At 41.3% G+C, this 19,073-nt stretch overlaps 1 protein-coding gene across 10 annotated transcripts in view; it reads right to left on the bottom strand.

Annotated features, from left to right (window-relative positions):
• CUNH3orf67 (chromosome unknown C3orf67 homolog) overlaps positions 1-19,073 on the bottom strand; it is a 116,004-nt gene that overhangs the window by 41,321 nt on the left and 55,610 nt on the right. For 9 of the 10 annotated variants that reach the window (XM_019536742.1, XM_019536737.1, XM_019536746.1 and 6 more), the window contains 2 exons: positions 15,510-15,623; positions 7,098-7,420 (listed from right to left, as the gene is read on the bottom strand). In XM_019536742.1, coding sequence (XP_019392287.1) covers positions 7,098-7,420; positions 15,510-15,623 — 437 coding nt within the window. The remainder of the gene's footprint in view (positions 1-7,097; positions 7,421-15,509; positions 15,624-19,073) is intronic. The other variant, XM_019536740.1, reaches the window with a different exon arrangement.

The following is a 19,073-nucleotide window of genomic DNA, read 5'->3' as shown; positions in this document are numbered from 1 at the left end:
GGCCCAGGTTAAAACCATGTCACTACCATCTGCGAGGCTTGGGCTGTGGTGTAGGGGAGGAAAAGGAGCCACAGATAGTGCCCCCTGGCACCAGGGCGTATAAAGTGGGCAGCCTTCCACTAATTACATCAATCAATTAAGATCAAGGCACGGCAGGCGAGTAAGCAGGTGGTTGGTTCGTAACAGGAGGGCCGAGTCACCAACAGAAAGGCTCCAGTAGCAATACTCCTGTCACAATGATGTATGTTTTTGAATGGAGGCTTACGTGGGATGTGTGCCGGATGCAAAGGAGATGAAGGAGGTCAAAATCCACTCTTGTACCCTCCAGGACCCCGAGAGGAATCTGTTTGGGCTAACCCTTCTACGTTTGATCTGTGACATGCCTGCACAAAGACATGAGCTATTGATGTGCCCACAATGCTTCATAATACTTTAAGAACACATTCCATTGCAAAAGCTAGTCATACACTGGAAAATGTGTTCCTTTATACAATGATACAGCATTTATAGGGATATACAAGTGAGAATGCAGTGTGATTATAAAATGATCATCGTTAAAGTTCACATAACTGACCTCTCTTGGCTTAGGGACAAGAAATAAACACACAGTATTTTTATAAAACACATCTGAAACAGCACTGCTAAGCAGTCCTTTCTACAACATTTATTTTTCTGGTAGGCTCTAAAGGCAGAAGAAGACATTTACTGGTATATGAAATGCCTTTGAAATTTATAAATATTTAAATGTGCTGCTTCTGTTCATCTTATTTTTGTTACTAGTGAAGTTACATGCATTTTGGGAAGTTGTAAATACTGCTTTACTCCTGTAGTTAGTGATTTTACTGAGACACAAAGAGAGATGTCTCTTTTTTTTCAAGATTTTTCATACGTTGTGAAGTCATTTTAACACCGCTAGTGTAAAGCAGCATTACTAAACTGAATTAGTGTGATCTGGCAGGTGATTCAGGACAATATCACACTATTTTAACCTGCAAGAGACAAAGAGATAACCTTGATTCACCTTACTATTTAAATCCCTCCCATCTATGCATGATCTGAAGTACCGTATATCTTTGGGTCCTAGAATTATTTGTTTGTTACATATTCAATTGTGCAGTGGTGCCAAGGACATCAATACAGCTTGTCTGATTAACTGTAGCACAGCATATGTATATTGAAGATGAGAATGATTTCCCTGAGGGGCTAGCTCTTCCTTTTCTGTACTACATTCCTTGAAAGACATGCAGATGGGCAGTGGGACAATAATTTCTGGATACATAAAACTGATTGCTCTTGCTGGGTTGTAATTTTAAGAAGATCATTTTAATGACTTGTGAGGGCCACATACGTGGAGCAGATGGGACGTGCTCCCTTTGTATACAGAGCTTTGATGTTGAGAAGTCAAATTGCCTTGTAGGCTTTGTAAGAGTACATACACTCTTATTTAATTGTATTACTCTTGCTCTTTTAATTACAAAAGTGCAGGAAATTTCCAGATTTAATTGAAACCTTCTCAGATGAACTTGTCTGTTATACCCAAGACAACATTTTCGGTAACACTGTGTAATGCTGCAGTTGTTATGCTGGGCTGAAACCAGCACAAGCTCTACGCTGTGTTTCACACCAGCGTGAATTCCTGCTTTGCTGCTGGTTTGACTGAATGTGTGGACGCTGACAGCCAAGTCTAATTAGATAGAGTCTATAACAAAAGAGATGTACAGCCAGTACATCTCTTGGTTTGAAAATACAGTTGTTTGCACAAATAGAGAATAAGTCACTGGAGGTAAGCTACAGCAAGACAAGAAGCTGCCTTAGTCTTTTCTGATCATTTGGGACCAGCAGTTTAATTATGACACTCAGCTGTTTCAATAACAAATTAGCTAGACACTACAAGTATTTGTAAGTACCTGCCTTTTCTAACTTGCAAACTAATTTGCAAAGCCAAACATTTCCCACCATGTAACAGAAAAAGGGAAGTTACCGCCATGGTGAGTTCTCTTACACTATTATGATGTACGAGTAGGTGGGAATCATGTGGCCTCCAGCACACGGCATAAGAGATTCAAAGCTTGCTTTGTTGAAACTTTTCTCAAAACAAAATGACTTGGCTTATCTCACATGCCTCTAGGTGAGTTATTCTTTATGCTCAGGTAACCCCACTTTCCTAACATGTTAGTACCAGGGACACAACTTGTCTTTCTGAACTTTACAGTCCTAGGACCAGATTCTGATTTCATTTAGGACTGAAGTAACTCTTTTCATTCCTAGTTCACACCAATGTCAGACCAGGCTCTGGCCCCTAGAACTTCCTGTTAAATATCTGTGAAGACGATGCTCTTTGTGAGACAGACATTGCCCCCATTCCATAACATTTAGACCACACAGATCTATACAGTCTCCATTCTTTCTAAAGTGCTGCTGCACATGCAATTAATTGAAGCAATAAACTCTGGAGCAGTATGACCTGGAGTAATCTACTCCCAGGCACAGTGTCTACGTGTGCATTTAACTGCATGTAATTACCCTGCCATAAGATAGGATTGTCCCCAACAATACTCTCTTACAGTAGTGTTACTTTACTGCAGCCTAACTGCGTCACGTGTAGATGGTGATGCTTTACTTTGCAGCTAATTAGTCTATTCTGCACTTAAGTGCACATGTAAACATGGCCACTGAGGGGAACACTAGGCCCAGCCTGAAGTATGCTTTGCCAAAAAGATGCTTCAAAGCAACGGTAAAATAGATGAATTGCACTAATTTCAGGAAAGGTGGAACATTCTTTTTTTCTGCCCATCTATATCTTACTCCCACCTAATTATTCCCTGCTGCTCACTATATTCCAAATGTCTCAAAATAAGGTAGAGGTCATAATCAAGAGTCTGTGGGCTCTGTCAAGCAGGAGTCTATTTTCCAGTCTGCTAGTACATAGCTAGCTGCCAGTGTTAGCTTCCACAATCTGCGAGTTTACTATCGAGTCATCAATTGTGAAATACACACAGCCGGCAAAAGCAGCTCTTCACAAAGGCTCCAATGGTATTTTGTCATAGACAGTGGACGTAACCTGTTAGGATGGCACTGGCTGACAGCATAAGTACAATGGAATGCAGTGGGTGCCAACCTTTTTAGCAGGCATACCACAAATTAGCCGTGCATCCTCCCTGAGTGCCATTCTGATCCCCTTCCCCTGCCTGATCTGCTGCTCTGCTTTCTGCTTCCTTCCCTATCTGCTGCTCTACTTTCTGCTTTGTGTCCTATCTACCACAGTGTTGCTTACCACCTCCCTGATTTGCCACATGACACATGCACACAGGCTGTCGCACACACTGATTTGCCATGACACGCACGCACACAGGCTGTCCGTTCCATTTGCAGCACGTGCTCCCCAGGTTGGCTACCCCTGAATCAATATACGTACCCTAATGATCAATGAAACGTATGCTTCTTGGCAGTAAGGTACTAGGTATAGTACAAATTAATTTAAAAGACATCCAGAAAACAACTACACCTAATAAGAGAAGGGTACAAGAGACAGACATACATATGGAAAAAAAGTTTTTATCTGCATCTATATTTATATGTGACTCTGTTTTTTAAAAAATTTTCTGTATGAGAATTAAAAATAGGGTGCAAAGCTGATGTAGCTACATGGCCACAACACAAAGGGATCATCTGTGAAAGAACGTAGCAGCTAACAGCATGCCAGACATTATATTGAGTAAGCTTGCAAAATAACTGGACTAAGTGAAGAATCTTTTTTCCCCCTCTGTTGTAATGGTGATAAAACGGAATGGATATTTTGCCTGGGCCAATGAATTTTGATGATGGTTTTCCAATGATGTCTTAGATTGTGCTGATATAATGGGTACGGTAAGTTAGTTCTACGCTTAGTTCTCATGGCTTTTCTATGATCATCTTAGCGCGTAGTCCTGACTGTATAGCCTATTGTAAAACTTTTATAATTTGTTTTTGCAGTTCAAATATAGAATGATTTGAAAATTAAATGAGCCCCTGGAATATCAGTACAAAGATGACTTGAAGTAACATAAAATACATTTGTACATGAAACGGTATGAATATGAGCAAAATATAACTGCTAAATAATTTCTTGGTTCAGTGACTTTTTTCACATGAAGAAAAGCCTTAACTCTCAATCACTAATTTAGTTCTGAAACTGAGTAAAAAAGCTATGATAATCTGTTACTGGGCAGTACACTTGTTTATTTTAATTGCATTTTAACTATGTACAAGTAATGTTCCTTTAGCTGCAATACTGATAGGATTTCATATAGGCCATGTTAACAGATAATGCACAAATCAAAAATCATTCTCTAGAGTTTTTAGTTTACGCAATATTTAAAATAATCTATTCCTGACCAAAAGGGATAATCTCCCATCCATTATTTCTAAAAGGATCATAAATAATGGTGTGTACGCTTGCCATCTAATTGATCAGTTGTCAAACCACTTGGAAAAGCACAATGCAACGAAGATATAATGAGCAACATGACAACACAGAACTGTCCAGCTGAAGTGAGATCTCTATCCCTGGAAGATTTTAGTGCAGGTCAGACAAACGTGTCAAGGATGGATGAGCTTGCCCTGAACAGGGGGTTGGACTAGTTGTAAATCCAGGGTTTCCTCCAGCCTTTTTGTATTTTTAAGATTCTTTAATATAAAACTTAACGTGTAACTATGCACTTGCGTGGGGCTTAATACCATAGCTAAAAGCTTTATCTCTGAATATAGAACAAAATGATTAGCTCACTACAGTGGATCATTGTGCCAGCAATTTGATGTTACCTGCTTCATATATCATCACTAAACTTGCAAATGTTTAGCAGAGTCTTCTGGAAGAGATTGTAGCCAGATTCAAAAGCTTCTGACTACATCACTACGCTTATTTTGCCAGTTTTTGCTAGCTAATCAGGATATGAAGATGCTAGGTACATATGTGGAAAAGACATTGCAGGAAGCGGTGTTGCAGGATTCAGTTTCAGGATTCCTGTTGCAGGAAGTGGTGGTCAAGGATTCAGTTTCACTCTCAATCTGGACCTACCCACTGTCACACCACGCTGCTGAAGGTGTACGGTTCAAACAAGACAGAGAGCCAGAATCTCTTCATATCAGTTCATAAAAAGGTATGTTAACCTACACTGCTTGATGAAAGAGCATCTAATGCAATTATGTTTTGCCTTTTCAAAATGCTTTTACTAGATGCAACAGATTACATGTTTTCATTCTCAAACTAGTTATACTTACTGCTCTGATACAGTACTCCATACAGTTCAAAATCAAGGATGAAAGGCAATGTATATTACTAAGTACCTAAAAATCTTACATTAACATTAAACTTCAAATAGTTGAGAGTATTCAAGCCCCTATGCAAACAGGTTTTTTAAACCCAGTTTGGCATGACTAGGCACATGTACACATTCATTAATACGCCTTAGATACTGCACATTAAGTTTAGTACTGCCTTAATGAAGTACTAATCCAATGCACAGTAATTAGGGTTACTGCACAGTAGTGCCAGCGCACAGTTTTTTAGTGATGCTTATTGCGCATTAGCCTGATAACACTGTGCAGTGAGCTATTAGCATGGTTTCTGCTATGACACGCTACTGCGCACAGAGCCAATGTGCAGAAAGTGTCTTGTGTAGATGTGTCCGCTGTGTACAATATAATAAATGAGGAACACTGATTCTGTACACCCAAAACCTATACGAAATGGAATGGGAATCTATGAATATGTGCGTGCACCAAGAGAGGAGAGGCAGCTTGCTTTTTTCTTTTCTTTTTCTTTTTTTGAAAAATCAAATACCAAAAAAATTCCAAACGTACAATATTTAGAGAAAGGGCAAAGTTTACCAACATGCTATGATTTAGACAGGCCATCTTAACCTAGCTTCAGTTAGTAACCTGTCCTGCTTTTCTTGAGACAATTGACACAGAGAAAATCTTTGGCTTGTGCTGTTCCAGAACAGACACCATATGGCATAGATTAGACCCTAGCATTGTTCATGATTCATTATCTCAACTTTAATTGGTTTAACCCTGAATTTCTGGGACAATATTTGAAATAATGAGGCCTGACAGGTCTAAGGTGACAAGAAAACAAGAGGTACAAAAAACCCCAAGAGATTGTCTATGGGTTATAGTTGGCATCTGCAATATGATTTCTCTAGAGAAATGAAACAATGTTTTTGCAAAGTTTCATCTGTCCTGCTATCACAAAACTCAGTTGTACTTCATTCCTGGGCTGTGAGAAAGATTAGCATGATAAGACACAATTTCTATAATTAAAAATGGAATAGACTGGTATGGGAATAAAGGAAGAAATGCTTAGCAGTTACCATAACAACCTGATACAACTCTTCACTGACAGGACAATCTGCTGCAATATTATAAATACAGTGGCAGTTGATACTTTGGCAAGTTTTTTCTTTTCTCTCACTAATCCCACTACTCCGAAATTTTGAAATTGCAAAAGGATAAAAACCCAGGACTGTGCAGGGCACTGGCATACATCAGACAAGATGTAAAACTGCAGTATCAGATCCGCTTTTCTGGTCAAATCGCTGCCTTGTAAAATCCCAATGTGCCTTCCTGCATTCCCCTTGTAAGGCTTGTGAAATACTCTTCGCTGCCTAACAGCTGAAATGTGCTGCTGAGCAACTCCACACATGGCTGTACTGTGACGGGATACACGGCTTGTAGAACCTCTCCAGTGCTGGGGGGAGCCGTGAGGCTCAGGCCAGCATAGGAGGTGTACTCCTGTCAGGCCAGGACAGTGCAAGCTTTCCTACGGTTCTTTTGCCGTTTTCAGCGTATGACCCTTGTCACTCAGCTGGGAAGAGTCGGGGCAAGGTGGCCTTTCACTCCTCATCCCATGTCCACTTTCTTCCTCCCCGCCTCCCCAACACAGAGACACTAATGCAGCTAAGGGAAACTTGCTTACAGAGTTTGAACAGCAGGGAGAAGGGGGGACTGGCGTCTCTCCTCTGAAGACCTATATGTAACCTCAAGACAGAATCTCATCTTTAGAGTTTTAGGGTGAAAAGTGCCTAACTAAGAGTTACTGGAATAAAGCAGCCTACCTCTTCATTGCTGTCAGTCCCATAGAAATCATCTTCCACTTGGGCTTCTCTGCGGAGCCCATTGCAGGTCTCATCTACATCCAAGGGAAATGTACACCTTTCTGGCGACATACTCGGGGACTTCCCACGAGGGGCTGATCGAGGCTTTGATGAAAATGTGAAAATCTGTTTATAGCCGAGTTGCCGTTCACCTGTTTGCTTGCTTTCACCTTCATCTGTGTTCGGTGGCACGACCAAGTTCCTGTAGGTTGCACATTCAGTCAACGGCCCACTGGGATCCAGGTGAGAGCTTTTCCTGCGATGTTCAGGACATAACTGTTCATCTAAAATGAACAATTGCTTAAATGTTACAAAAATGTTGTAGCTTTCAGTAAAATGAGTATTTTGCCACAGCATATCTCCGTAAACTACCTTTATTAGTAAAATACTAAAGTTACATAGCAAACAGATTTTGACATGCTAAACTGTTCTTCACTCTCAGTTTTAAAATGCTGGAAGTGGCAAGGCAGGATGGCTACCTGTCCTTAGAGACTAGCTAGCTCAGACCGGGAGGCACCTTACAGACTACCTGACTCGAAGAGGTGTGTGGGCTTTTGTAGGCAATAACCTACTTTGTCAGACACTCTCATGTGGAAGAGCTGGAAAAATCACACTGTCTAGTCTAATGATCTTATATCACGCCAAAGGTTTTACTGGCCACCCCTCCAGGCAACTGATTTGCAGGCCACAGTAACAACACATGACAAACTAACAAGTCTTACTGAAAATGAACATTTATCCAGACAGCTCAAGTCAAACACGTTTCATTATGGTTGGCCCTGGCCTGTGTCTGTGACGTGGACTTCCCTTTGCTGGCTGGAACGTTCTAGAAAAGCTGGATGTGCTATGCAGAAGGTTCACGAAGTTACAACCTGTTTCTTCTCCATTGCTGAAATCCTACACTTTGTTTTAGGCCTGCAAGTCTGGTTTCAATTTGAATTTCAAAACTACAGTTCTGCTGAAACATGGTGTGACATGAAAAATGTATGAAGATATCTATTTTATAAAGTTCTCCTGCATATAGGCAGTGCTAATCTGCCACTTTTAAAACAAACAATAAACTACCAAAATGGATTTAAAGATTGAGTGCACCAGATAAACATGAAAAGACCATTTTTATACTCTCATTGTTAAGTTATATTTTACTGTTTGGATGATGGTAGAGGAAAAAAAGTGTCAATTTGATTGATTAAGGTATATCTCAAATAGCATCTGAGAACAGGAGAATTGCTCAAGTATGCAATACTCCCTTATCTTCATTAAATGTACTGTAGTGTGGACTGTTCACTAGAGCTTGAGACTTACTGGCTTCATAAACCAATGTTACCACCACTAACATTAAAAAACCTCAATATAAAGTACTAAAATGGTAATACTGAAGTAGCCCTGTAATAGCAACATGCCTTGTCACTGATAAAGAAATAGGTTTCATGTGGGATTCACACATTTTTTTTCATAATTTAACAGCATTTTAAAAAAGGACCTGGCTTCACCAAGTGCAGGGCAGGGGCAGAGGAGACGCAGGGCCTCGGTCTGGAAGCACTTTGTTTCTAGATGGCAAAAAACAACTGAAAAAAGAGGAGATGAGAATGCCATTTTGGAGAAGCTGATGTCATCTGACTTGCCTTTTTTGTAACTGCTGTGACTTCTGCAGTGGGCACAGAGCTGGCCAACAGAGGACTAACAGACCTGGGTTAGGAAACCAACTCGGGAAGCTAGCTTCTCCCAGAAATGTGGTGAAAGGTGAAGGGACATTGGTACCAAATACTTCTTTTCATGCCTATGGCACTTGAAAGAACCTTGCTTTATTCAAAGGCAGTTTGTCTTGAGGTCTCATTCATCTGTCCTATGAAGCTTTCAGTAATCTCTCTGGAGAAGGTGCAGAGCAGATGCTCTAGCTGGTATGCCCATGACATTTGGGTAAGCTAAATGAGATGTTTTCTAAAAAAAGTCCAGCTAAGAGTAATATAGGTCTAGCTCATCTCTCTTTTTTACATTAAGAAAAGGAAAAAGAAATGACATGGTTGCATTAAGGCAAACACACACATGCTCTGGTTTATTTGATGAAGAATGTAGAGTATTCTTTCAGAAGCCATGGCAAATGACAGAGAATATTTAGCAGCAATTTGGAAATTCTCTCTTGTGTAAATGATTTCTGTTCCAAAGAAGAATCAGAATTTCTACAGAATTATTCGGTACCCTTGTCCAAACCAATCACAAGTGAACATGTCATGAAAACCTTTTCTCTAACTCATCAGATAATGCATTTGCCAGAAGGGGAAATTAATGTGTTATACATTACTAAATCTGTACACTGAAACCACAAGAAAGAGTATCATACTGCACAAATCATTTTTCAGTTTCTACATTATCACTTTATCTTAATATATATGTAAAATATAGCGTTTGAAGTAACCATTCTTTCTGAGAACACTGAAACAAGTGTATTTTCCCATGAACTTCCCACAAGTGATCAAGTTGTAGCAAACCCCCCCCCTTTTTCTTTTCTTCTAAAATGCATTCCCTCCCCTTCCCAACTATTTCTGACTTTTTCTTTCCCTCTCTATTCCCTATAGATAAGTATAAGTGAGCTAAGACATAAGATAAGCTTCAGCATTTTATTTCAGTAGCAAGTTGTATTTGTTTTGTTTTTTCTCCTTTTTATATTGTATAATTTATTATGCTTATATTGATTTTTACTGTTCTATATTACTGTTTTAGTGGTACTGTATGATTTAGGCCTACATGTGTAAGTTAGCGTAAGTCATGTCAAGTTTCCATGTTGTTTGTCAAGTCTCCATCCTGTCCCCAGGTCTGGTTGTGTAACCCATGACTCATACTACTCCTCCAGCCCTAATGTCTATGAAATCTATGAAATCCTATGTAACTTGGTTCCTGAATGAATGGTGATGAATGCTGGTGCTTGAAAGACAATGGCAATAAGTCTAAAAATAGCTCCCGCTGAATGACTGAACCATCAACACCAATACCTGAACCAACGACCCAGCCCTTGGAGCCACCCTCTGTATTCAAGACACAAAAGATGAGGTAACCCACCATTGTGCCAGGCTGCACATGCTCAGTGAGAACACCTGGAGCCCCTAGGACAGGACTGACCTTGCCTGGACAGGCCCTCCCCATAGGAGATCAGAGGTCATCTGCCCCATAAAAGGAGCATCCTTGGGATGCTCTCTCCATCTAGACCAGCGCCATGCCACACCATTTATCTACCCAGAGGCCCTGCCGGCGCTCCCCCTCTGGACAACACCTACTGGACAAGGACCCCTTTCCAGCCTGGATAGGTAGCTATCATCCCCCACTCCCTCTTCAACCACGGACTTGGATTCTGTTTCTCTTCCCCACCTGGACTCCAACCGTTCCACTGATTCTCTTTCTTCTGCTGCCACTGTGAGCGCGTGCGTGTGTATGTGTGAACCAGTAACTTCATGGGGCTGTGTGGCATGTTGTCTGTTTAATAAAACTATTATTTGGACCCATAAGTTGGGTTTTGCTTTACTATGGTTTGGCCCTGCTCCAATCTCTGCTCCTCGCCCCTTTAACTTTTGTCTCATTTCTCCCTCTCCTGCTTCTGGCTCACTGCCACCTCCAGCACCTGTCCTGAGCTCCTCTCTGCTTCTAACGCCCATTTCTTTGCCATTGTCTTATCCCCAATGCCTTTTCCTTTTCCCCTAAGCAACTAGGTTTGTGCCTCAGTTTCTTTCCTGGCTGTCTCCTCCTTGCCACCACTTATCTGCCCCCCCTTGCACTATCTCAGCTGTCTGCCTCAGTTTTCAGCCCCAGTCTACCTTAAGTAAACCCAAGCCTCAGTTCCTCAGCCAGCTTCTCTCTAGTCCACCGATTCTAATCCTGGTTCTGGCAACTTTCACTGCCTACACTTTAACTCTCTCTCTCTCATCTCAACCTTCCCCCAAGTATCCCAGGTACCCCAAGCACTTACACACACACTGTACCATCCAAGTTAGGAACTTACCTGTATGTATGTGTAGGTGGATTGTATGTGTGTGAACTGGTGTGTGTGTGTCTGTGTGTGTGTATATATATGTCACTGAGTACATGATATACAAATCAGTGATCTGTGTCTAACTTTTGGGGTGTCTAGTGTATGTGCTTGAACTGGTCATAGGTATGCATGTGCCTAGGCTGGTTTGGATGTGTATGTGCCTGAGCTGGTAGTATGTGTGTGTGTAAGCACCTAACTGATTTGTGTATTTGTATATGTGCAATTGTGTCACACCCCCCTGTCTAACAGCGCAATATTGAGATCCTGAGAGTTGGCCTGATCCCACAGGGCAACAAAGTGAATTATCAAGATGCTCTAGAATGACAGGTGGGAGATGTTCCTTTAAGCACCATAGCAGAATGTGTGACTTTTTTAGAATTAAGAAACATTTTGACCTCAGAGTACATGCTCTAAGACAGGGTCCCCTTTGGCAGGGGCAAGGACAACCATCCTGTCTCTTCTCTATCCTCCAGCACAAGCATCCATCTCTCCTCCAGCATATTTCCTCCTGAGGCATATATGCTTATAGTCATACATTTTAAGAGGAGACTGTGCAGATAGGCTGCTCTCTTTTTCAATGGCAGGGCTGTCCAACTGATGGTCTGTGGGAGGTTAACATGATGGCCCTGGGCTCCCCCCTGGCTGCTGCTCCTGTTGCTCTTGCTGCAGCAGCAGGTGGGGTCTTGGGGCTCCCTCTCCGTAGTCTGGCTTCTGCTGAATGCTGCATGCCCCTGCCCCTGCCCCACAGGGTGATGCAGCATAACACAGAGTGACATCCTACAGTGTGGAGGGGGGCTGGCCATCCAGAGTACCTGGGTGGCACCATGCCATAGGAAACAAGGCAAGGCAAGGTGCCACCTGCCCACAGTGCAGCAGGGTAGGGGGGGCACCTGCTTATACACATGGTGCAGTGGAATGGGGACTGCCCACCCATGTACATGGCGTAGCAGGGCAGGCAAGCACCTACTTGCTCAGACAGTGCAGCTTGCTGGGGGTACCCACCCAAGTGCCCAGTGCAGGGGGGGAGAGGGAGGGGAGTGTCTGCCCATGCACGTGACCCCCAGGCACTCTGAAGTTGGACAGCCCTGTGCTACATAACAACAGCTAGGATAATGCTACTCCATGTTCAACATCTGGATGTGAGCTGCAGCATCTTTGAGAAAAACATGTATTGTTAATGGAATTACTGCAGTGATGGAGAGCCCTGCACAACCATAACAGCAGATTAATAAATAAAACCATTGACTGGAAAGTTGTTCCAATGGCTAACTCCACATAAAAAAAAGCAAAGACTATATCTTTCTTCAGTTCCTTGATGAAGGTTCTCTATTTATAATTACTTTTACAGACAAATGTATCATTAATCAATCCATTAAACTAGTTTTTAATCCACAAATGTAGTGGAGGCAATACTTACCTGCACAGAAAATAAAGTACTGGACCCTCCAGATTAAAGGCCCAGTGAAAGTGTTAAAAGCCCTACCTACTGTAAAAGACTGCTTTCCCCAGACTGCTCTTCTTCACAATAGCACTTTCTAGCACCGTTTGTAAAGTGCATTCAGGTTAGAAATAAGCCAAACACATGTAATTAGCTTATACAACGGCACTACTTATCTCTATGCCAAAATGCAGCGGGAAAATATAAATGCATGAATGGGGGAAGATTATAGGATGACACTTCGCACTGGTTATGTAGTTCAACAACCTGCGTGACCTGCAGCTGATGTAGCAGTGTTAATTGCCTACATGTGAAAGAGATGGGATGTTTTGGACCAAACCAAATCCTATTATCTCACAACTACAAATCATACTGGAATTTCCTTTTTTTACCTCAAGTATTTCCACATCAATTGTAATGAATAATTTGGTGCATCTTCTTAGGGAAATATGTAAATTACTGTGTAATCACAATATTGCAGCAAACAAGATAAATGCAAGAATGATCACCTAAACATCTAATTAGTTTCTCTACACAGTCAGATTTATGCTAGAGCTTCTAATTGCAGCCTAACATTTTAATGAAGGTTTCAACATTGCATAAATAAGACTGACAAACTATAAACAATATTCATTTATTTTATTTATTCCTTTGCTCAAAAACAATTTACCTTTGTAAAACTATTGCACACCTGCTAGGGAAGATATGTTTATGCGCTCTCTGCTACAAATCTAAAGAATTGCCATTATAAATAGCAATGGAAGTACCACAAGCAAATATGGCTGATCCTGTGATAGAAGACAATTGCAAACGAAAACTCTAGGGATAGTTAACATTTTAATATTTAGTCTGAATAGGTCAACAATGCATTTTATGAAAGGAAGAACTGAAAAATGTAAACAGTTTTCTTCACACAGCCTTTTCATCATGGGGGCCTGCATCAATTTTCTCCCGAAGTCAGCTAGCTCCCGAAATGCTCTGCATCCGGGTGGCTCAGTGTTTCTGCAACCGGCACTCTTTGACAAGAGAGCCTGGAAAGCCACACTTCTTTCCCAGACCTGACACTGGGGGCCTGAAGCCTAAAATCTTGTCACCCATCTCCCAATTATACAAGTTAGTCCAATAAGAGAGATTACTTCATTACATATACCTTGCTCCTAGTGTCTTTTCTTTATTTTTTAAATAAAAATCTTGCTTGCTTTTGAAATGCAAATGTAAATGTAAATGTAAATGTTGGAGATTGTTTTGGAAACAAGGGCTGGTTTTTTTCTGATTTGATACCAGCAGCATACAATCATTTCCTCTCTTTTGTAGACAATTTCTGCACAGTATTTTTAAGTTGACAAGAATGATTTCCTGCCCAAAGTCATGTGTACTGTAGCGATGTTTTATTTAAGGCAATGAGGCCTCACCTTCACTGTTCAATCTTTCCCCCTCCAAATGTATCCCTTTTCTCTGCAAACGTTTTTTCTAAGACACTGCATGTTCAACACGTACTTGGAGGGGAGCATTTATGCCAGAGCCCAGAAGAAGGCCCCATCCTTCTCAGAACAGCTAGTTCTTCAAGACAGACTCGCCCACAGCTGCGAGGTAGGCAGCTAGAACGTTATGGCCATGACGTAGTCAAATGTCTGCATATAAAACCGGAACTGGAGTTTGCAAATATGTCAAAGCACCAGCCAAGAAGAACAAGGATAGCAGGGCATGTTGGACATGCAGCTTCAGGGAACAGAAATCTACTGCTTGGTTTGGTACTTTTTTAACCTGGTCTTGAAAAACAGTATACATTGTGCAGGGTCCAAGCTTCTCTTTGACCCACAGACTTTCTGGTGGTATTTTTATTAACATAATTAACAATAAAATTCATCTCAAGATTTCTTCTCAGATTGCCTGTGCCTATATTTAGTCTCAGGACTGCTTATGCCCACCATAGCCTCTCTAGAGATTCATGTCCATCTGTCCCAAACTTGCATAAAGTAACAAACATATTATCTTTATTGAATGTGAGCCTATGGACTCCTCTGTTTCATGTTAAACAAGTAAGTCATGGGAAGGACAGTCTCCTGAGGCATGATGCTTGCAATCCAGGCAAACGGAAACTCAACATTATCCAGAAAGTCCACATTCTCGGGATGAGAGGTAACAGGCAGACACAGAAATGTATAGCAACAACTATTCAGAAATGCCATAATTTCAGTATGGTAAATCCAATCGCTTGTGAACACCCTCTGCATCAAAACAGCTACTCCGTATTAACCTACGTTGGCTGATTTTGAACATGCTGCTCACCCTGGGATTGGAATGTGTATGTTTCAGAGAAAACTCTTCTCTCAAAATATCACTACTTTTCCCTTTTGTTTTTTGGCACAATGACATTCTCTTATAGACAGGAGCCCATGGATGAAAAACACAAGACAATTTTTCGGTGGGGTAGGGAGGAGAAGAGAAGGACACCCAGGTTAGTGTTTTATGAATTGAAGAAAAATAAGTGATGCAATTTATATTACATAGTCAGCTTTAATAAATGCAACTCAACTCTGCATAGGTACCAAAATAATTAAAAGGAGAAATTTAACTGGGACAAGCAAAAATTCAGGTATACTTGATGACTGGGTTCTTCAGTGTTAAATTTAATAAGGATTTAAAGAATGATTTATTTTACTTCTCTTTAAACATGAAAGTAGGGAAGATTTTTTTTATGTGTTGCTCTGCTACTCTTTGTTTAATCCTGCAAATCTTTATCAATGCTCTAAAGCAATTCTGTTGCAGGGTGTTTGATTTCCATAATCCCTAAAGCAGAGACATTTATATTTTATGTGAACTGGCTCAGAATACTTTGAAATTTATAACATTGAAATAGTCTCTTACCCTGGATAGAACAGAGATGTAAAGCAACAGAAAATTAGCGCCATACCATTGATTATCTCAGGGTGGGGGATGCCAGTATTTTTTAACCAATATCTTCTATGAATGGTCCTGTCTGGTAATGATTCTTGGGGTAGATGGAGCTTCACAGTGTGACGATCTGCTGTTCCATTAGTAAAAAAATGAAGCAAAACTTGTAGTGTTGCAGTAATTATCATAAAGAAGTTAGGTTACAAATTACTACGTTGTATTTGACACAATAACTGTACATGCAACCACTGCAGAATTAAACCCAGCATTTGAGCAGAAACAAGCAGATATGAACTTGCTGTATCCATACACTAACACATACATCATCCATGCAGCCTACTTGGCACTCTGCTTTCAGAATTTTGTACTTGATTTTTCTAGCAGCGTTTGGAGGAATGAAAGGCCAATCTTCTATGTGTTGAAGTCAATGACAAAACTTTGATAGGTTTGAATGATGCAGGTCAGGTCTTGTATGAACACTTTAAAGGGAATTATTTCAAACTGGTGTAATTTTCTAAAGAGCCTAATTATGTACAGATCAATTTATTTGGCTTGCCCCTTTACCTACTTCTTTACTCTAGAAATCTGTGATTTAGCAACATCTTATAATCTAATAGAACAGACTTTTCTGCTGGATCCTGCAATCAAAGGAACTATATATATAATAGCATTTATGTAAAAATTGCAAAAAAAAAATGTTAAACTCACGAAGTCAACACTCAGGAGTTAGGAAATGCTAAAGTAAAGTGGCTTCTGCAGCCTTTGTTCAGGCTGCTTACAGAGAGATGCACACATTACAGACTCACAGAGCTAAAGACCAGAAGACAGCACCAGCATCACAGGCCATTAAACTTCACCGGTTACCCCTGCACTGAGCTCAGTAAAATAGAAACAAAGGATAGGTTGGGACCCACAGGGTTACCGAGTCAGGTTCTTTGCAGTCCCAGGCAATCACATTCTTTAGAGCTTTTTATAAACTGATCCCTCTTACAAATAATTATGATTTCTCCACCCTCTACTCCTGTCAGGAGGCTGTTCCAAACGTCCTCGCTCTGCTACCTAGAAACCTGCCAGGTTCCAGCTACATTTATTCGTGCCACTTCTTACCCATTTGTTCTTGTACCACTGTTGACATTTCACTTAAATAGTGCTGCTTCCTTCTCAGCTTTTATTCCTTTATAGAACTCTACAAAACAATGGTTTTGCATCTCTGCTTTGCTATGCTAAACAAGCCAAGCTACATTTCTCCCCTCTCCCTTCCCCTGACCATCCTAGTAGACCTTCTTGGCATCTGATTCAGTTTCTATCAAGCATGTTTCATTAATGCAGTCCTGCTTTTTTATGCCATAAATGAACATATTAAAAGAAGGCTGAAAGGGGACAGGGCATCTCTTTTTAAATAGTTCAGTGGATTAAAATTCAAGGAGGGAGAAGAACTGGAATTGAGATTTTTTACCCATCAGAAACTAGATTCCAGAACAACTTTCTAAAAGGATTTCTTGTCCCCATTGCTTCTTACTGTTTTTAAGATGGAGCTGGATTAGTTTATGTAAGGAAATATATGACATGATTTCCTGTGATAGCAGGAGGCTGGACTCAGTGACCCAGGAGGTCTGTTACAGTCTCATATTCTCAGGATGCAACATTATTTTATATAAGTAGCTCTGTTATATGGTCCTCCTAATGTAGCAATAAAATCTAAAAAGCATCATCTTTTGTTTGGTCAGTGCTTGTTTAGAAAAGATATATGTTAGCTACCACACTGAAGAATAAATGAGAACCTCTATTATTAGTTGCATTTGTTCTCCAATCAATATCTATAAAGTTAAAGTCTTCTAGAATGACAGCTCCTATCTGTACTTATCTCCCCAGTTTCTCTGCAATCCATATGAAAATATGACTCAGAGGGTCCATACAGCAACTTTAACAGCTCCTCAAAACTAGCCCTTTTTCCATTCTTTCCCACAGTGATTTTGAACCAAACCAGTTCTGTTTTACCCCTGTTCTCCATTCTGATTTCTTTATACTCTTATCACCTCATTAATGTACCATTTCCCTCATTTTTACATGCGTTTCTGTTTCCTGCTGTAGTCACCACTCTGTTTCTAGTCTAAGAACTGCCATGGGGCAGAGGATTAAGGGGGCCTTGCATGGTATCCCCTAAGGCTGGGGAACCTCTCTCAAAAAGAACCCTAGCTGAGTTATCTGAGCCCTCTCTGGGAGTGCTGGGCCTTGGCCTTGCAGCTCTGTCACTGCACAGAAGCCAGTTCAGCCCTTTAGAAGTGCCAGTCTCCACTAAGGACACTGGGTTGGGCATCAGGCAACAAAGAAAAGAGAAGGCTTGGGGGACTTGATGGAAGCCTATAAGTATATAAGGGGTGTGCATCAAGAACTGGGAGAATATCTGTTCACCAGGGCACCCCAAGGGAAGGCAAGGTCTAATGGTCACAAAGTCCTGGAAAACCATTTTAAATTGGACATAAGGAAAAACCTCTTTACTGTCCAAGTCTCCAGAGTCTGAAACAGACTCCCCCCAGAAGTGGTGCAAGGACCTATTCTGGACACATTCAAAAAGTGTCTGGATGATAACTTCGCTGGGGTTATCTGACCCCAGCTGACTTCCTACCCATTAGGATGATCTCATGAGGTCCCTTCCAGCCCTATTGTCTATGAAATCTATGAAATCCATATTTTACAACCTGCAACAGCAGCTCTGCTTTTTTAATCTTTGTTCTGGTATACAAATAACTTAGTTGCATAGAGTTCATAGAAAGTTTCTAGCAATGGCAGAAAGCCATATTTTCCACTAATCTGATTCTAGCATTAGTTTCCCTAAAACTTGCTAAGCTGGCCAAAGTTTGGCAAAGTTATAAGCAATGGAAAAAATGGAAACATAATAGGAAGTGTTAACCATCTTCAATGTTGTGTGTTTGTCACAGGGCACTGAAGTGTGCCTGCTCCCTTTATGAGCAGAAGCAGCTTAGCTAGAGAGCCCTGAGAGCTAGGCAGGGCTCCACAGCTGCAAGTAGCCTGGACAGGGGGCTAATGAGGGAATTAGCCTACACCTGCACCTGCACTGGTCAGCTGGCCGGAAGGAGACAGGGCTCTGGGCACATATAAGCCCCAGGGTTGGGGCTGGCTGGAGTTAGTGCTCTGGCTACAGCCAGGAGGAAGCAGCTCTTGCAGAAAAAGCTACTTAGAGCTGCTGGGTTGCCTATTTTGCTGCAGGTAAGACTGGGCTCTAGGAGCTCCTAAAGTACCTGGGGCTAGGAGGCACATATTGCTGAGAGAGAAGCTTGCCTTCTTAAAGGAACAGAGTGTGACCTCCAGTCTCATGGTTATGGTTATGTTGTAGCCCAGGGGCTTGTATTCATGTTATGTGGACTGGGACAAGGCTAAGTAGGGAGGAGGCCTCATTGGGGCAGACTCCTGTGCAGACAGCCCAGCACTGGAGAGGGTGCAGAGACAGGGCTGCAGAGCTCCCAGGAACTAAAGGAGGCTGAGCTGAACTAAGGCCTCATCAAAAGTGACAATGTTTAAATACCACCTGTGCAGCATGGGATGTGGTAAAGAGAAGGTTTTG

Source organism: Crocodylus porosus, unplaced genomic scaffold (assembly GCF_001723895.1).
Source record: "Crocodylus porosus isolate Cpor-Errol unplaced genomic scaffold, CroPor_comp1, whole genome shotgun sequence".
NCBI classification, from domain to species: Eukaryota; Metazoa; Chordata; order Crocodylia; family Crocodylidae; genus Crocodylus; species Crocodylus porosus.
The sequence above is the reverse complement of the archived record's forward strand: the minus strand, read 5'-3'. Positions and strand labels throughout refer to the sequence as shown.